A 17,253-nucleotide genomic window follows, 5' to 3' on the forward strand; every position below is an offset into this window, starting at 1 on the left:
AGGCAACGCATTAGGAGATCTCCCTGAGCAGTGGGTGATTTGAACTGGGGAGAGACGCTATTAATATTATTACCCGAATAGCCGGTGCACGCATAGTTTCTCCTACTTGACTTAAGGCTGAAGAGTTCAGCTGAACGATGATGGGAACATTAAAGCGCGTCGTAATATCTGCTTTGAAGAGCCAGCCTTGGCCTGCACGCTATTAGATTACATTATCTCCGTGCGTAGAAAGGGGGGAACATTGACCTTGTCATCGAGATTGCCCTGAGCATTTACCGAATTGTATTAAATAATCTGTCGACAGGCTGTAAACAGAAAAGCTGAAATTGAAACTAATAAATACTCAGTTACCTCTAATCATTAACCGAGTTTGTATAATGTAGTAACTCTGTGTGTTGCTGCTAGCATACATAACATCTGACGTGGGAACGTTACTCGTGAATGGAGCTACGGAGCTGCTAGAAAGACAGTGGAACCCGGTGCATTCCTCCGTCTGGATGTGGAGCACTTTTGCTAAATGTTTAGACAAAGTGCTCGTGTTACGCCCTTACATGATAAACTCTTATTGCACTTTGGCAACGAGCATTCTCCACATCGAAGCGGGTGAAGTTAACCACGCCTCGGAGCGCGTTCTCTCCGCCACCTCCGCAGTGTGCTCCGCTGCATGTAGCAGCTGTGTGTGTAAACTGCCCCGTCCCCTCGCGATGGGGGAGAGAGATCTCATCTGATCGAAAATACATCATAGCGCATTTGTTTGTCCTTTGCATATTAGAACGAGTTGTGACACTAGACTGCGATATAATGTTTTTGTAGCAATAAACATGACATATATTTATAAATGTCTCCGGTACTGATAAAAAGACCAATAACGTTGGAGCTTACGCACGTAAACACACTGCTGACGTCACAATGAATCGACGACTGAATTAGTTGCAACTAATTTGGTAATCGATTTGATCGATTAGTCGATTAGTTGTTGCACCCTTAGTCGCTGCAACTCTGACTACTTTTACATCCAGGCTGAAGACTTTTCTTTTGTCGCTGCTTTTAATTGAACTATTCATATCTTAGACTGCACTGTACTTTGATCCATGTACTTTTTCTTTTAATGTTTATTTTATTAGCTTCCTTTTAAATGACTGATTTTAAATGCCATTTCTTAATGTCTTTCATTTTTTAAAGCAATTTGAATTGCCTTGTATTGAAAGTGCTATATAAATAAACTTGCCTTGCTGCCAAGGAGATGTTGTTGTCGCAGATCTAGCCGTTGGTGCACCAAGAAACGGAATATTCTTAGTGGAGAAGAAAAAGAGAAAACCGATCATTAAGTCAATAATCATTAAATTAATATTGGGAGTGAATTCCTAATTTATTTAGTATCTGGTCATAAACAGGATAATGTGCAGCGACTTGTTCATTGAGGAAAATAAGCCCTACGAAACGCCATTCATTTCAGGAAACGCTGTGTTGAAGCTTGAACCTGCGTTTAGTTACTGAGCATTGTAATGAGTAATTACCCGACTGCATTAGTAATGCAAGTAATACGTTACTGAAACTCCATACTGTAGCACGTTACCCCCAACACTGCCTGAAGCTCACCTTAACCCTGACTAGAGGTAGCAATGCATAGTGTTGAACTTCCTGTCGGCTCCCAGACCGTAGTCGAGGAAACGGGGGGGGGGTGACTCTCTGTCGTCTCCCAGGGCAGAAGCAACACGCTTCTGGTTCAATAACCCATTTTATCGGAAAGACTGGAGAGAGGCGAGCTCTTCTTGGGAGGTCGTTGCATTATTTAGCTCTCCTGTTTCGCAAGATAGATTTCGCAAGATCGCAGACCTTCCTTTTTTCTGCTGCCTCGTTTATTTCTAAAAACATGTATCCCGCTCGCTCATACCATGCCCACGCACACATGCACACGCCACACCCCTCTCTTAAGGGGTAGCGATCTCACTCTGCATGACCCAAATGTCGTAACAATATACGAAACATCTCGTGAATTTGTTGCAACTGCCTTTGCCAACGTTACCCTGACGCCTGTTGAAGTGAGCGCAGGAGGAATAGCTTCAATGGGATAGCTTAAGCCCTGCCTGCCTGCCTGCAGGAGGGGTTGTAGTTGAAGCCAGAATGGGTAAAACTCCGCATGTGATGAGGACCCGTTCCGCGTGAAGCCGGAAGCGCTGCATTAGGCGGCCCTGATGCCAGTGATGCCTTCTCAAGAGACTGAAGCGTACGTCAGTTGTTTGCGTGAAGTAGCCATTCCCATTAGGCCGGAGGAACTTCCATGGAGCCAGATTTCCTTGTCTTTTCCTCCCGCGTCCGGGCTTGCGGGACGGCCGGCTGACCCGCTACCCGACTGGGGAATGCAGCCTGTAGCTTAATCCGCGATACTGCGGAGCTGATGAATAAATGCCTGGAGCTGGAACGAAGCCCTCAGCTGGGCCAAAGCCCTGCTGCTGCTTGGCTTAACCATGAACGCCGTGACGCGTACACTTGTGCGTTGACACCTGAAATGACAACTGACAGAGAGGGAAGAACAGATTTAAAGGGTTTAGCAGGTGCAATGATTGCTAGCTGGGGAGTACCGCCCCTGATTACTTAATGGGAGAGGAGCTTGCAGTGACGTGTAACACCAGGGGTATGGTCTTCCTTCTTGAACTTGCGCTAAGCTTCATATCTTACGTAGCCCATGATAAGAGGAGGGAGACTAGGCATGTATCTCATTTTCTCAATAAATCTGGACCCAGCTCTCCTCCTTCCTCTCTTCCATTTAGCCCTGCATCCTCGGTGTCCTTCTACAGATTTCAGTGGGAAAAGCTGTTGTTTTGAGCACTAGGCTTGCCAGCTTTAGCGATCAGCTTCTCCCTGGTGTAAACAACGCCGCCCCAGGGTTACTAACACCCTCTGTCCTTAGACCCTCACATCGTACAAGGAAAAACTCAGAAAGAAACCCCACAGTTAATGAGAAAAAAACGGAAGAAACCACTGGGAGAGTGACAGAAGAAGAATCCCTCTCCCTTTATGGACAGGTGTTGTGTGTGTGTTGATTCAAAAGATACATTTATGTTTTTGCCTTAGCATTTTTTTGCCTCCCCTCCCCTCTCCTCCTCCTCCTCCCAGCATGCCACCCGTCCTGCCAGACGTGCTCGGGGCCCTCTCAGGCGGACTGCACCTCCTGCCCCCCCCTGGCCTCCCTACAGAGCGGCTACTGCAGGACACTCTGCCAGGAGGGGCTCTTCCTCAACGCCGTCACTGGAGAGTGCCACAGTAAGTCAGCCTGTGTGTGTGTGTGTGTGTGTGTGTGTGTGTGTGTGTGTGTGTGTGTGTGTGTGTGTGTGTGTGTGTGTGTGTGTGTGTGTGTGTGTGTGTGTGTGAACGTGTAAACGTGTATGTCATTTGTATGCCATTTGTATGCCATTTGTATGCCATTTGCATGCCATTTGCCCGAAGCTTTCATCAAATACGCCGCCATGAGTGCTTGTATTTTTAGCCTCTGTGGCCTCAGTGGGAATAGAAAATACAAACTCTAGCAGGGTTACTACATTGCTGTGCCTGCGGACCTTTGCACGATCACGCACACAGAGACATAACCAGTCTGCAGATCCAATAAATTGCATAATTCATGAGAGATGCCAACCATCTTTGTAAAATACATGTTCTTGGATCGGAATGTTTGACTTGAAAGCCCTGGGGCCCCAAGCTGTAGGATAAGTCACATATTTATCATTTGTTTACTGAAATGAGTAAGCGTTTTTTTACAAGTGTTCTCCATAGGAAGAGTTAGACACAACAGTTATTATAGTAGCTAATACTGACAGAAATGTCTTTACATGTTGAGGGTCAACATTTAAAGACCACATATTACGCTCATCGTCAGGTTCATATTTGTATTATGTGCCTCTACTATTGTATGACATATTTACATGTTCAAATAGTGCTTTATTGGACTCATACTGTGCACCTGTGCTGCAGAACCTTTTTTCACCCTCTGTCTGAAACCAGAGCCCAGTCTGCTATGATTGGGAAAACCCCAAAAAGCATAACAGGGCCTCCTTAAAAAAAATTACTTACTTCATATGGAGCAGGTTTTGCTTTTAATAAGTTCTATGAATATTTGGGAATTCACTCCTAAAAACAAACAAAGAATCACTTCATTAAGACGCCATTTGGCCGGATTAGAACATGTATGCGTTCATCCCCTGCTATCATTTGTATCATAGCAGCTGCTGCAGTTTGTCAATCAGTCGTCTGCAGATCATTTCCAGATCCTTATCTAGTCCTAATTATTTGTTATCAGACATACTGAGATGATGGACAGTTTTGGTTGGATGTAAAACCAGTTTAATCATCAGTATAACACATACTGCATATGTTTGAGAAAATGACTGGTTCTTTGAATAAAAGTACATTTCCTTTGTGTGTGGAAATGTAAGAAACTTTTCTGCAGTATTGATTCACACCTCTGATCAGATTCTTCCTAAAGGAGCAACCATTGACGTTTATGGCTGTACTTTGTTGAGCCATATCAAACTGACAAAGAAAACGTTTACTGGGAATAGAAATTGTAAATATTCAAACTAAGCATTGGACTTCAGAGAAATCAACAGAAGAAGACAGACAGGAAGCAAACAAGACAAACAGAAACACGGTATGGGCTCTGTCATTTGTAAAGGACTTGTTATCGGAAAGGAACCTGTGAACAGATTTAGTATTTGTCTATGTAATATGATGATCATGTGATTCTATGTTTGTCTATGAAGAAAGTTTCCTTTCAATATAATAGAAAGATAACTTTGAATTGTAAAAAGTAAGAGTGCTGAAAAACACTTCTATAACTCCGGCTTCTTAGCTACAATCTGGAAATCATATCTCCACTTTTTGGTGCTAATTAAAAAAACAACTTTTTAATGAGGTTTGGCTCGCAGTTACGCTTTTCTCTACGTGAAACATCCACGGGGATAAAAAGCTTTCTTCAGATCTCTGCTAATAAACACCAGCCTTAGATACTCCACACCACCTCACTTAGATACTCCACACCACCTCACTTTACTCCTCATTGTGCACAAATCGCTATTTGGCAAAATATGATTAACTACCGGACAAACGATAGATATAAAAGGTAAGCTCGCAGTGTGTGTTTAAAGGTAGCTCCCGCTGTCCTCCTCCCTCTCGCTGGGTAATGAAATTATTTGTTCACCTCTGAACACCATGGGAAGCCAGCATGGAGGAGATTGCAGGGCTGGGGGGTAAAGAAAATCTCGGCGAGAAAACAGACACATTGACTTTTAATTATAGTTGTTGATGACGAAGTGTTTGGAGATCTGAAAACACACACACACACACACATGTGGTCAGAGACACACTGCTAGCTCTCACACACGAGCAGATAAGTGTGGTTAAAACATGGCTGTCTGCAAACACACGCAACCTAATCTCAAGTGGGTCAGGCTCGGCCAAACTCTAGTTAATAAAAGATGCCTAGCGGCGCTTCTGGGCCACAGAAATACTGGGGTCATCATTTCTGCATGGCCAGGAGTCAGGACGCATACACGCACACACACACAGACACACACACAGACACACACACACACACACACACACACACACACACACACACACACACACACACACACACACACACACACACACACACTTGTAATAACACACAAGCACTCTCAAACTCTAATTATGTAACTCACAGTTTTGAACATACACACACTTACACACAATGTATCCTCCCCTTGTTTTTATTATTCTTGATTTATCCTTTCCTATTTCTGTATCACACTTTATTTCTCTCTTAATCACAGATTAACTCATACACATTTTATTTCCTTCAGTTGTTATTCTTGCTTAATCTTTACCTTCTTTCTGTCGCACACTTTATTTCACATGCATACACACTTTCTCTCTTCCACACACACACATAATTGGATTCCCCCTCTGTGTTACATAACCTCTTAAGGCGATGAGGCTTGCGCTCTCAATCACAGCGGGTTCATACAAGAGCAGCCGTCCGAGGCAAATGTCTCACTACCGTCTGTCTTCTGTGATTCTCCCCCCGTCTGTCTTCCTCTCACGTCCTCCCTTTGTCCCTTCCTCTCATTTCATGCATACGTCACCGCAGCAGCACTCTTATCGCTCATACTTTGTACGGTCGAAGGTGCTTTGACAAATTCCACCAGCGCTCATCTCAAACCTTAAGTTGTCCTTAACTGATGCTCCGAAATCCTTTATCTGGCCATTGGATAAAGAGGCAAGCACTGGTCATAAAGTAAAAACAAATCAGTACACATCCTTGGTAAATAGCAGCTTAAATCTTGCTGTGAAAATTGGAAGTTTCCCAATGACACCCACAATACGATTGGTCATAGAAATGTGTTCTTTTCCATAAAGTTTCTCTAGATCTTTTCACATTTGACAAACAGGTGGTATATCTCAAAGCTGAGTACAGTCAAACAGACGGGCTGTAAAATCTCTATTAATGCAGTAAATGCTTATTAAATGTTTTTCCTTAAAGGGACCCCAAAATGCATTTTTGGGTTTTCCCTGTCCTGCAATGTGTTATATATTGTCTGCATGTAAATGGTCTGCAAAGGATACAATCCAGTAGTTCCCTCCAGAGGGAGTTCCTCTCCCAAACACATGTCATAATAGAGGCACAAATTACAAATGAACCTGAAAATGATCATAACAGGGCACCTTTAACCTTTGACCTTAACCTTCAAGTGGTTTTGCCATACTTAAAAGAAAGCTTAAGGTCTGTTGTGCAGCAGGCCAACATTGACAAAAACAACACCTGAACTGAAAAAGAGCCCCTGTGGTCAAAAAAAGAAAAACACAACAATTTAGCTTTTCAAACTGGAAGCTTGAGCTGTGAGTCCCACATGAGTAGGGATGGGTACCGAGCCCCGGTATTAAACGGGCCCCGGGGCTGAATTATTAAAGACCGTGGTACCGTTAAGCTCCGATGTTAGTGGTCTTTTTATCGGTAGGCCTACTGGAGACATGTAAAAAATATATGTCGTATGTATTATTGCTACACAAACATTATATTGCAGTATTAGTGTCGCCAACTCCGTTTCTAATACGCAAAAAGACTGCAAAATGTGTCTGATTATTTTTAGTATTTTCGATCTCTCTCTGTGTGCGAGGCAGTTTACAAACACGCAGTTTACACACACGCAGCTGCTACATGCAGCAACACACACACACACACACACGGAGGAGATGGCGGAGAGAACGCGCTCCGTGGTGTGGTTAAAATGTACCAGTCTCAATGTGAACAATGCTCGTTACCAAAAGTGCAATAAGAGTTTAACATGTGAGGGCGGTAACACGAGCAATTTGCCTAAACATTTAGCAAAAGTGCTCCACATCCAGACGGAGGAATGCACCGTTTTCGACTGTCTTTCTAGTAGCGCTGTATGTATTATGTATGCTAGCAGCAACACACGGAGTTAACTCAATGATACAAACATGGGTTAATGATTAGAGGTAACTGAGTTATTTATTTTGTTAAAGTTTCAGCTATTCTGTTTACAGTTCTGTCATCAGATTATTTAATACCATTTGTTAAAATGTTGTTGTTTCTTTTGATGTGAAATATTATGTATTTAATTAAAATAAAAAGCAATGTTAGTTTTGTTCACAATTTGTTTAGTTAGTTTACCATATTTTTTTCCTCCAAAAGAACCGATAAGAGTACCGTTAAAAGACCGGACCGATAAGCGGTATAGATAAAAGTAGTAGTACCGTTAAAACCTTAACGATACCCATCCCTACACATGAGTAATATCAGCTGCAGTGAGACGAACAAACTCTCTTACGAACCTGCTTCTTCTCACCCCCCCATCTTCCTTTTCTTAACTCCTTGTCTGGTGTAAAGAAATTCGCCTACTGAGCCTGCCACACAGAAACGTTAAAGAGTTTTTTCTAGACTACTTGCTTACAGAGTTTATTTTTGCGTCATTGTGTTGGAGCCTTAATTTAACATATGAAGCTTAGTAGACCGGCTAGTTCTATAATAGCTATGTGTCACCATAGAAATGATGGATCACCATAGAAACAAGGCACACCATGAAATCCATTGACGGAAACACATAAGAAAGGAGTAAAAGGAAGTAACATCAGTGTGACCCTGAGCCCACAGAAGCGTATATATTATGATTGACAGTGGTTAACATTGTAAAAGACCCTATGCATTTATCTTTTATCTGATAAATGCATATTCGATGACTTCGAACATCACAATGATGGAATAGAAGAACATTAATTCAATAAGAAAACATGAATATGGATGTTCCCTTTTAACCTCTGCTGGCTGTAGAGAAGAGTTAACTTACTAAATGTACAGAAGGTGAGAGCACAATGTGCTTTTTTGTATGGAAAGACATTTATCATCTTTGAAAAGGGTTCAATCTTTCAAACTCCCTTCTTATTCCCTTGGGAATAACAGCTCAAATAAGCTCTATGGAAAAGCATGCCATGCTCACTATGTCAAAACACTGAAGCGTAGCTTTTGATGTTCCTCACATGGTGTGAACAATATTAAATCATTGCAGCTTTTTAACAACTTTAAAGGTAAAAAAAAAACATTAGTCCACAAAGATCGGTAATTTTGTACCTTATTTAAAGAGTATACCTTTCTGACTAAAACCTCTCTTTAAAAAGGCTATTTGTATCTTCTGCATTACTGTAGACTTTTTTTTGGGTGATCGAAAGTGCATTAGTGTTTTTGTGCATGTAAATGTTGCATAGGCTAAAAAGTTCCATTCCGAGGGAGTTTCTCACCTTTTGAACATTAAAGCATGTAAAACTGTCACAGTAAGCAGAAAATATAAATATTAACCTTAAATTAGCAGAATAGGACCCCTTTAAAAAAAAAAGTGCCTCACAACTATTTTCCAGAACAATCAATATCCTTATTCTGCCATCTGATACTAGGGCACTGGTTTCTTTTTTTGTTTTGGGCGACATGGCCTCAGGACTGAGCCTGAAGTAAGACTTCTTTAAAGCTTCTGTAAATCCGCTCTTTGTTGGGGCAACATGTCTAGACAGGGTGAAGTCAGCGTCAGAGAACCACACAACCCTTCTCGTCTCGTCTTTCGCCTGTAGCTTCAAATAATGATGACGTCCCACTTTGGTTCCTCTTGCTTTCTGAACTCCTGCTGCACCCACTTCATCCAAGTGCTATTCTCTTTTCAACTGGCACAGGGAACAAGTGAGAGACATAGTAGGTTTTTTTCTGTATGACTTGTTAAAGAAGTATCTGCTCTATATATTTCAAGAGATGCAAGGGGGGCTAGCATGATACACAGGGTCAGCTCTAGAACAAATCGAATGGGGGGGCAATCATTTACCAAGGGGGGGGCACACACTGCCGTCAACAACCCACACACAAACACCAACGCAACTTCAATTTAAAACAACATGCTGCAAAGTCTATTGGCTTTCACACACATTGCAGGGTGTAGTGCTATTGTATAGCGCACCTATGACTTGTGCACGGTTGTGGCACGACCACCAAAACAGAAACATATAAGGACATAGGCCACCATATAAAAAGGGTGCAAATGTATTTAGTATCCTATCCATGTGAACATGTTTTAGGTGGGGGTGGACCTAACCTCCTCTAGGAGGGTCTGGGGGCATGCTCCCCCGGGAAGATTATTTTTAAAATATTGAAGTTAGATGCATCAATCTGGTGCACTTTGAGAGCAAAATGAAGAGATCTATGGATAGTCTACATCTCTCAGCATCCATATGAAACTGTAAACAGATTTACTTTTTCTTTATGGATATTTTACTAATCACTCCCCTTTTAAACTGTATTCTTGTGTTACTGTCCTATAGTATTTCATACCCGTTTTTCATTTATTCTCTTATTTTTTAATAACTATAATGATCATATAAATGTGTTCCTCGCAAATACTTGTTTACATAAATGGTGACCAAACCGTTTGAGACCCACTGAGATAACTTACACTAAAGTGAACTATCTAAACACTGAGAGAGTCCTTACCTCACTGAGCTGACGTTATAAGATCCTCTCAGTCTGACAGGAGAGGACTCTCCTCCACCTTGGTGTAGAAACAGCTCTTTATATCCGTTAGCATAGCTAGCTAACCAGATGCTAACAACAACATTCAACGTTACCGCTCGCGCACTCACAAAATGCGCTCGTGCCACACACACAGAGAGCCGAGCTTGAATGAAACACAGAGACCCAGAAGTAGGCTACTTGTAGTACTGTACTGTAGGCCTATATCATATTATTTTCGATGGCTTTACTGTATAATCAGTTTAACAGATAGCCACTGGGCTTTCATCTAAACCAAACACACAGCCACGTAATGATAACAAAACAAAGGTCGGGGGTCATTGGTCAAGCAACACACCAATCAGAGAGCAGCAGTGAGCACAGCTCAGGCTGTGTTTTATATTTGTATTCTTTATTTCTGATGTATTTCACACAAAAAACCTTTAAGGGAAACGTTTTCACTGATATAATTAAAAAAACAAAAAACGGTAAAGTGCCAAGGCTTGCCCACCCTGCGTTGGGGGGCACAGTGATTCATTTGGGGGGGCATGGCCCGCAAATGACCCCCCATGACGCCGACCCTGATGATACAGGATAATGTCTGGTATAAATCCAGCCCACAGGAGAATATGATTATCCAGTCTGCGTGCAGTGCATTTATAACTCCAGCATACCTTTTTATGCGCTTCAAAAATGGTAACTACGCCATAAAGACGGGCTCAGTGGACCCAAATCGATAGCATTTCAGTTTTATATTCAGTTTTAGTCTGCACAGTCAATAATCCCTGACGCCTGAGTTATCTTATCTCCTCCTTGGAGCCATTTGTTTAGCGCCCGGAGCCGGATTGCCTGAGGAGTGTTGGCAGGAGGAATGCTGATACGTGTTTTGTTGTAAAGTGATGTGAAAGGCGTGGAAGGGAGATGACAAGAGAGGAAGTTAATTTTTTTCTTCTACTTCTTTCGCTCTGTTGATATTGGAGCTGCTTCAGACGGAGCATGTGACTCACCTGAGCATATGCCACGCTAAGGAGACGGCAGTTTGAAGCTCTACACACGTTTGTCAGAGACAGCTGCTGTGGAGGCATAAATAATCTCTGTCTGAGTTAAATGTCAGCCACTCAGAAATACACACAAAGCACACACGAGATCAAAACATTTTCCATTGTTCGATCTGGTTCATTCATTATTGACCCTGCTCTCACATAATAGTCATTCAATTAAATGTCTTGAAGGAAATGTCTGCTATTATACAAGGAGTGTTGACTTCAAAGACTTAACTAATGGGTTTTCTAAGTGAAAAATGCCATAACCGGAAATAACTCATCCTAAACATAGCCACAAGTTTGCCTCTCTTGAATCCTCAACATCTAACCAAAATAGGTTTCACATCAACGAGATCCTAACCCTAACCCTACCATTAATACACCAGCATAATTCAAGGCTTTACCATTGTTTGAATGAAAAATGCACATAGTTTACCCAACCCCCCCTTTCTTTGTATGGTGGCCCACAGGTGCAAACCCATAACTTCATAACTTAACAGTCCCCAAGTGTCCACAAGTGCTAACTTTTTAGTATCCCTGTTTCCGTTGTGTTTCGTTCATGCAGCACTTTTGGTAAACGCTGTGCATGTGTTGCCAAGATGGTGAAGATGTTTGGCACATTTTTTTTTTTTGCATAGTTTTTGAAAGTGCAGCACCTTTCTCCCAAAGGAAATGTTTTTGGCCAATGTAGCGCGTTTGCACCAGTCAGCCACCGTATCCTAAAGAGCTGTTCTGAAATACAGGTGGCTTTGGCCCCTGAAATCGTGGCAATGCCGACACAGCCTAAGTCATGGCTTACCTGAAAATGTGAAAGAAGTGGAGTGTTGGTGCAGCCTATGCTAGCCTGGGTGACACAGTGGTGCAAACAGCTAGAAAATAACAACCTGTGAAAGCAACCACTTGTCATTTAAAGCAACCGTGCCGTACATGTGCTGTTACCATTGAAACTGTGCTGTTACCATTGAAACTGTGCTGTTACCATTGAAACTGTGCTGTTACCATTCTTGGGCCAGGACTCTCTTGAATAAAGAGATTTTTAATCTCAATGAGACCTATCCTGGTTAAATAAAGGTAAAATAAAATAAAAAATTAAGCCCAGCTTTGGGCCCTAATATAATTTTTGTTCAGATAGTTATTTAAAAATGTACAACCTGAACAGGAAAATAAGCTATAGAGACTAAAACTAAAACTGCTAATAACGGATGATTCTCTGTCTAGAGGACCCGAGTTCAAATCCGACCCAGGGAGCATTTATGTAATCCAAGAAAAATAACCTTAAAAAATAGAAATATATGTTAGTTTAAATGTTTGAATATATGAAAACGTTCCCCCACTATTGATGAAGTAACACATATACAGTATATCTGAAATCTAAAATATGTCTATTGAGGCAAGAAATAAGTTATTTTTTCTGTTCATTCACTTTGTTCATCTCTTATATCTTAACTTTCCTAGGCTGATGCCTCTGACTTTTTTGTCACAAACTGTGTTCAGTAGTTCAGCAGGACTGAACTAAAATAAAACCTAAAATAAATGTGTAGAGCCTAAAAGTCAACCTTCAGGTAACATGTAAAGTTACACAGGAGAAGTTGAAATATATGAATCGTCTTTCAGATTCAGATCTTTGGTATTTAAGACTTACAGTAAGACTGCTGATGTATGCAGGTTTACTGCTGGTGTCAGCTTTTTCTTCATAACAATTCTAAAGCGGCTGCATATATATATAATGGAAAATGGAAAAAAGGACTTGTCTTATGAAAGTACAGTGCATGAATAACAAAACCATGGAAACAGTGAGTTAGGTACAACATATAAGAGTTTGTAAAGCGCAATGTAAAAGCTACCCCTTAAGCTTGTGGCAGCTAAGAATAGAAAAGGTACTGTAGCAGGAGAGATGTATTTCGTCTAAGATTTAGTTTGCTTATATGGCATTGTTTAAATTCACTTTCCTTCGATTTAATTATTGTTGCCTTTAAATGCATTTGACAAAAAAAAGGTTTTTCATTTGTACTTAAAACCACTTTTAAACAATTTTGAAAGATTGTAGTCTCCTATTCTTTTGAAAGGGTAAATCAACTGACAAAACACTTTTAAATCCCATGTCGCATTTACTGACTAAATCCAGACCGTGTTATGTTTAAAGGGGCCCTGTTATGCAAATGTTCAGGTTCATATGTAAATGTTGTGTCTGAAACCAGAGCCCAGCCTGCTCTGATTGGTTAGTATTGGTTGTGATTGGTCAACCATTAAGAGATGTCCCGCCTCTCAACCTATCACGAACAATGTCTTGGAGCGCTAGCAAATAGAAGCGTGAGGGCCTCTTTAATACTTTCCCCTTTTAAGCACTCCAAACTTTCAGGATAATCCTTCTCAGAGAAAGAAAAGTGCCTTCATTGTCCTATAATTTATTTACTTTCTAACACCCGTAGGGGATCAGCCTCCTTATCTTCTGCCCTAACCTGGCTGCCACACTACTCTTCACCTGCACAGCCTCCGTCATTCTGCTTTACACTGTAGATAGTTATCTCGGCACGGACAGATAACTTTAAGGTCTCCGCCACTGCGCCAGCCAGACCAAACCCAGACACCATCAGATAAATCACCACAAGGTGTTCCTCTTTGATCTGCTAATCTCTGGAAACCCTGCTGCACTGTGGGTATACGGGTCTGTGGGCATACAGGAGGTGGATGGTGTGTATTATCCAAAATAAAGAGGAAGATTTGAAGTAATAGATGGGCAGACAGAAAAGACACCATGTGAGCCATCATTTGTTTTCAGATTTGATATCTCCCTTAAAGAGTCACAGCTTTAATTGGTGCGATTTACCACCCAATTCCATTATTTCTACATCAGACATCCTCATTAAAATCGCTTTTTGTGTTTTGTTCTTTATTAATTGCTCATGTCTTCACCTTTTGTCTTTCTTTCTTTTGTTTGTCTTTCAAGAAGTCTCCCGCAGGCTTTAATCCCCTCAAAAGTTTTAGGAGGAGTAAAAATAGATCAAAGATTATTTATTTTTTGGAACATTAGATGGCCTTTGAAATGTTGCTTTCCTTTTTTAAATATTCAACTGCGTGCAGGAAGATTTATCATATATTTTGCCCTTTCTATGTCCACAGTTTAAGGTCGCGTTCACACCAGCCTTGTTTAGTCCGGTTGAATCGATCCCTGGTGTGTTTAACCGCTTGGTGCGGTCGTTTGGGTCGGTGTGAACGCAGTCCGAGACCTCTGATGTGAACTAAACAACTGGACTCTGGTCTGCCTAAAAGAGGTGGTCTCGGACCGCTTGCTAGTGAACTCTGGAGCGGTTCATCGCTGGTGTCAACGCAGTCCTCACCAAAACAAAGGAAGCGTAGTATTTACGCGTCACAAGAACGTGGATGTCTTCAAAATCTTTAGCGAAAGAATGAAGTGTTGAACAGTGTCGTCTAAAGTAAAAATGCTCCGTCATCTATACATAAAAGTCAGAGCCACCTGTCGTCGGTGAAACCTCCTCCTCACTGCAGAACGTCTCTCATTATATGTGTTATAATGTTTTTTTATGCATGTCGTCTGATATAATCATATCTGAGTCTGTTGATATGCTCTCCAGATTAACAGCAGCATGTAACCTGCCGATACTCCATGGTGGAGGCTACGGTAGAAATTGCCGGGATTAGCTTTTTTACCCCCTTAATGTCTGACCAATGGTTGAACAGCATTTCCGTGCACATGACTTGTGTTTAAAGTTTATAGTCCATTTGAGTTTTGCCCGTGTGAACGCAAACCGAACCTTCTGAAAAATGAAACAATGTAACAAACTGTCTTCTGGTGCCACCAGAGAAGCAGACTATTAATGCAAAACTTGGAAAGTACCTCTATTCATGTCCTTACATTTTATACTCAACCTCATCTAACCCTGTTTAAAATAAATTCCAATATTTAATATGTGCTCTTTAAATCAAGACTTTTGTTCTTACGATACTAACAATTAAAAAAAGATGTTTGTTAGCATGTCAGGTAACAACATTATGTATTTCCTTTTAATGAAAAAAGCTGTGAATAAACACAAAGCACTTTTCCAAGCAGTTGTGTGATTTTTATGGTGGCTTTATATTTATCTGTGTGCAGTATGCTGATGAATGGTGTAAGAATTCAAAACGTTCTTCCTTCCTGTGTGTGTCCTTCCAGAGTGCAGCTCAGACTGTCAGCGCTGCACGGCAGACCTCCAGACGGGCATCGGCAGTGTGTGTCTCTGGTGTGAAGTGGCGAGGACTTGGCTGCTTGGCGATCACTGCGTCTCCCACTGTCCTCAGGGACACTACGGCTATCACGGAGCCTGCATCAGTAAGAACTTTAACTCCCCTGGCCTATATATAGAGAGAGTTGCACAGTGAGTACGTGTTTTGTAAAGGCCGACCAGGAAGTGAGCATTGCAAGGGATTCCATGACAAAAGCAATGAGATTTTTCCATTGGATTTCATAACAGTGCAGAAAATAATATCTGTGGCAAGCACACCTTTATAATATATGTTTTGGTTTGTTTTTGTTGCAGGACAATCTCCACATATTTAAATAAAGACCATTATGATATTTCAAGCATGCATGCAATCACCAGAAGTAAAAAGCTAACGTTAGGCTATAAGCTAACAACATTACGATAGCATGTATGTGCATCACTACCGCTAAGCTATTCAGCTATTGTTCGGCGTGATGATGTTATTTAGTCTCATTTAGTCACTCGTTAGCAACCATTGCTCATTGCACATTCACAAGTGGGGTATTTACTGACGTGTTCGTATTGATCTTATTTCAGTTTTCTAAAAAAAACATGTCTTTGAAACGAGAAAACTGGAAGTGGTAAAATCCTTACCAACTTCATGTTTTAGGACTGCTTCCTGCACCACTCTCTATTTGTAAACATATACATTTAAATCAAATAATCCAAGACCTTATTTAGACTTCTTACCAAAACACATTCAAAGATCTGTTGTGAGATTTGTAAACCAAATGCTAAATTGCTAACTTATTTCTGGGTTTTATGACTCATTCCTGCACCTCTCCATACTGTCCATAACTAGATCAGGCTGCCCTGAGTGTGAAGGGTTAGGGTTAGGGTCATTTTATGAGCCTGGTAGAGAAACAGAGAAACACTCTTTTTTATTTATACCCTTGAAGATATTTCTTATTTTTTTGTGGAATCACTATCAGTGCACTCTCCTCAGCTTGAAAAAGAACATTGGCGAACGATGTTGATATTCACTCAATGATTCTTTAATAACTCCTGGAAGAACACAGAACTTCCTCCCAGCTTACGGTTGATGCTTTTGGCTCCTAACTCTCATCATCTTCATCATCCTCATCATCACTCTCTTTCTCACCCTCTTCGTCATCATCATCATTAACATCGTCATCATCATCCCCATCTTTGTTTTTATATTCATCATCATACTAAATATTTCAAACATCTTCATCTGATTTTCATGATCCTGCTTATAATGAACATCATCTTCATCACTCCTTAACATCGTAATCTTCATCATCATCATCACTATCATACTCCTTCTTGTCCTTCATTTCTCCGTCATTATTTCTATTAACCTGCTAATTTTATATCAGAATTGTTGCCGTCATACTTATCTCATCCTCACCATCATCTTCATCATCATCATCATCCCTCTCATCCTCCTCCTCATCATAATAATCATAATCCCATCATGCTCCTCCTGCTTAATCTCTTATTATAGAGTTTCATCTTCACCAGCTTTATCTGCCTGCCAATCAACATCATCCACCTACTCCTCATCATCATCCTCAATCTGGTCCTCCTCATCCTCATCAGCATCATTCTCATATCAACCCGCTCTTCATCATCATACTCCTGCTCATTCACATCCTCCGATCTCATCAGTATTGTCATGGTCATCGTGGTCATTATCATCATCATAATCCTACTCCTCTTTTTCATCCCGGTCATCTTCATCATCTTCGTCATCACTACGCAGTGTTTCAGCAGCAGAAGCCCCTCCACGCTGAGCTGCGGAAACATCAGGCTATTGAGCGAAAACCTCTGGAGTCTCATTTAGCTCAGCCCTTGGCAAACACACACACACACACACACACACACACACACACACACACACACACACACACACACACACACACACACACACACACACACTTGCGCTTTC

General features: G+C 41.3%; 1 protein-coding gene across 2 annotated transcripts in view; it reads left to right on the forward strand.

The window, feature by feature from the left end:
- fras1 (Fraser extracellular matrix complex subunit 1) overlaps positions 1–17,253 on the forward strand; it is a 315,805-nt gene that overhangs the window by 173,769 nt on the left and 124,783 nt on the right. For both annotated transcript variants that reach the window (XM_034216717.1, XM_034216718.1), the window contains exons 19-20: positions 3,118–3,264; positions 15,254–15,409. In XM_034216717.1, coding sequence (XP_034072608.1) covers positions 3,118–3,264; positions 15,254–15,409 — 303 coding nt within the window. The remainder of the gene's footprint in view (positions 1–3,117; positions 3,265–15,253; positions 15,410–17,253) is intronic.

This window comes from Gymnodraco acuticeps, unplaced genomic scaffold, assembly GCF_902827175.1.
Source record: "Gymnodraco acuticeps unplaced genomic scaffold, fGymAcu1.1, whole genome shotgun sequence".
In the NCBI taxonomy this organism is placed as follows: domain Eukaryota; kingdom Metazoa; phylum Chordata; class Actinopteri; order Perciformes; family Bathydraconidae; genus Gymnodraco; species Gymnodraco acuticeps.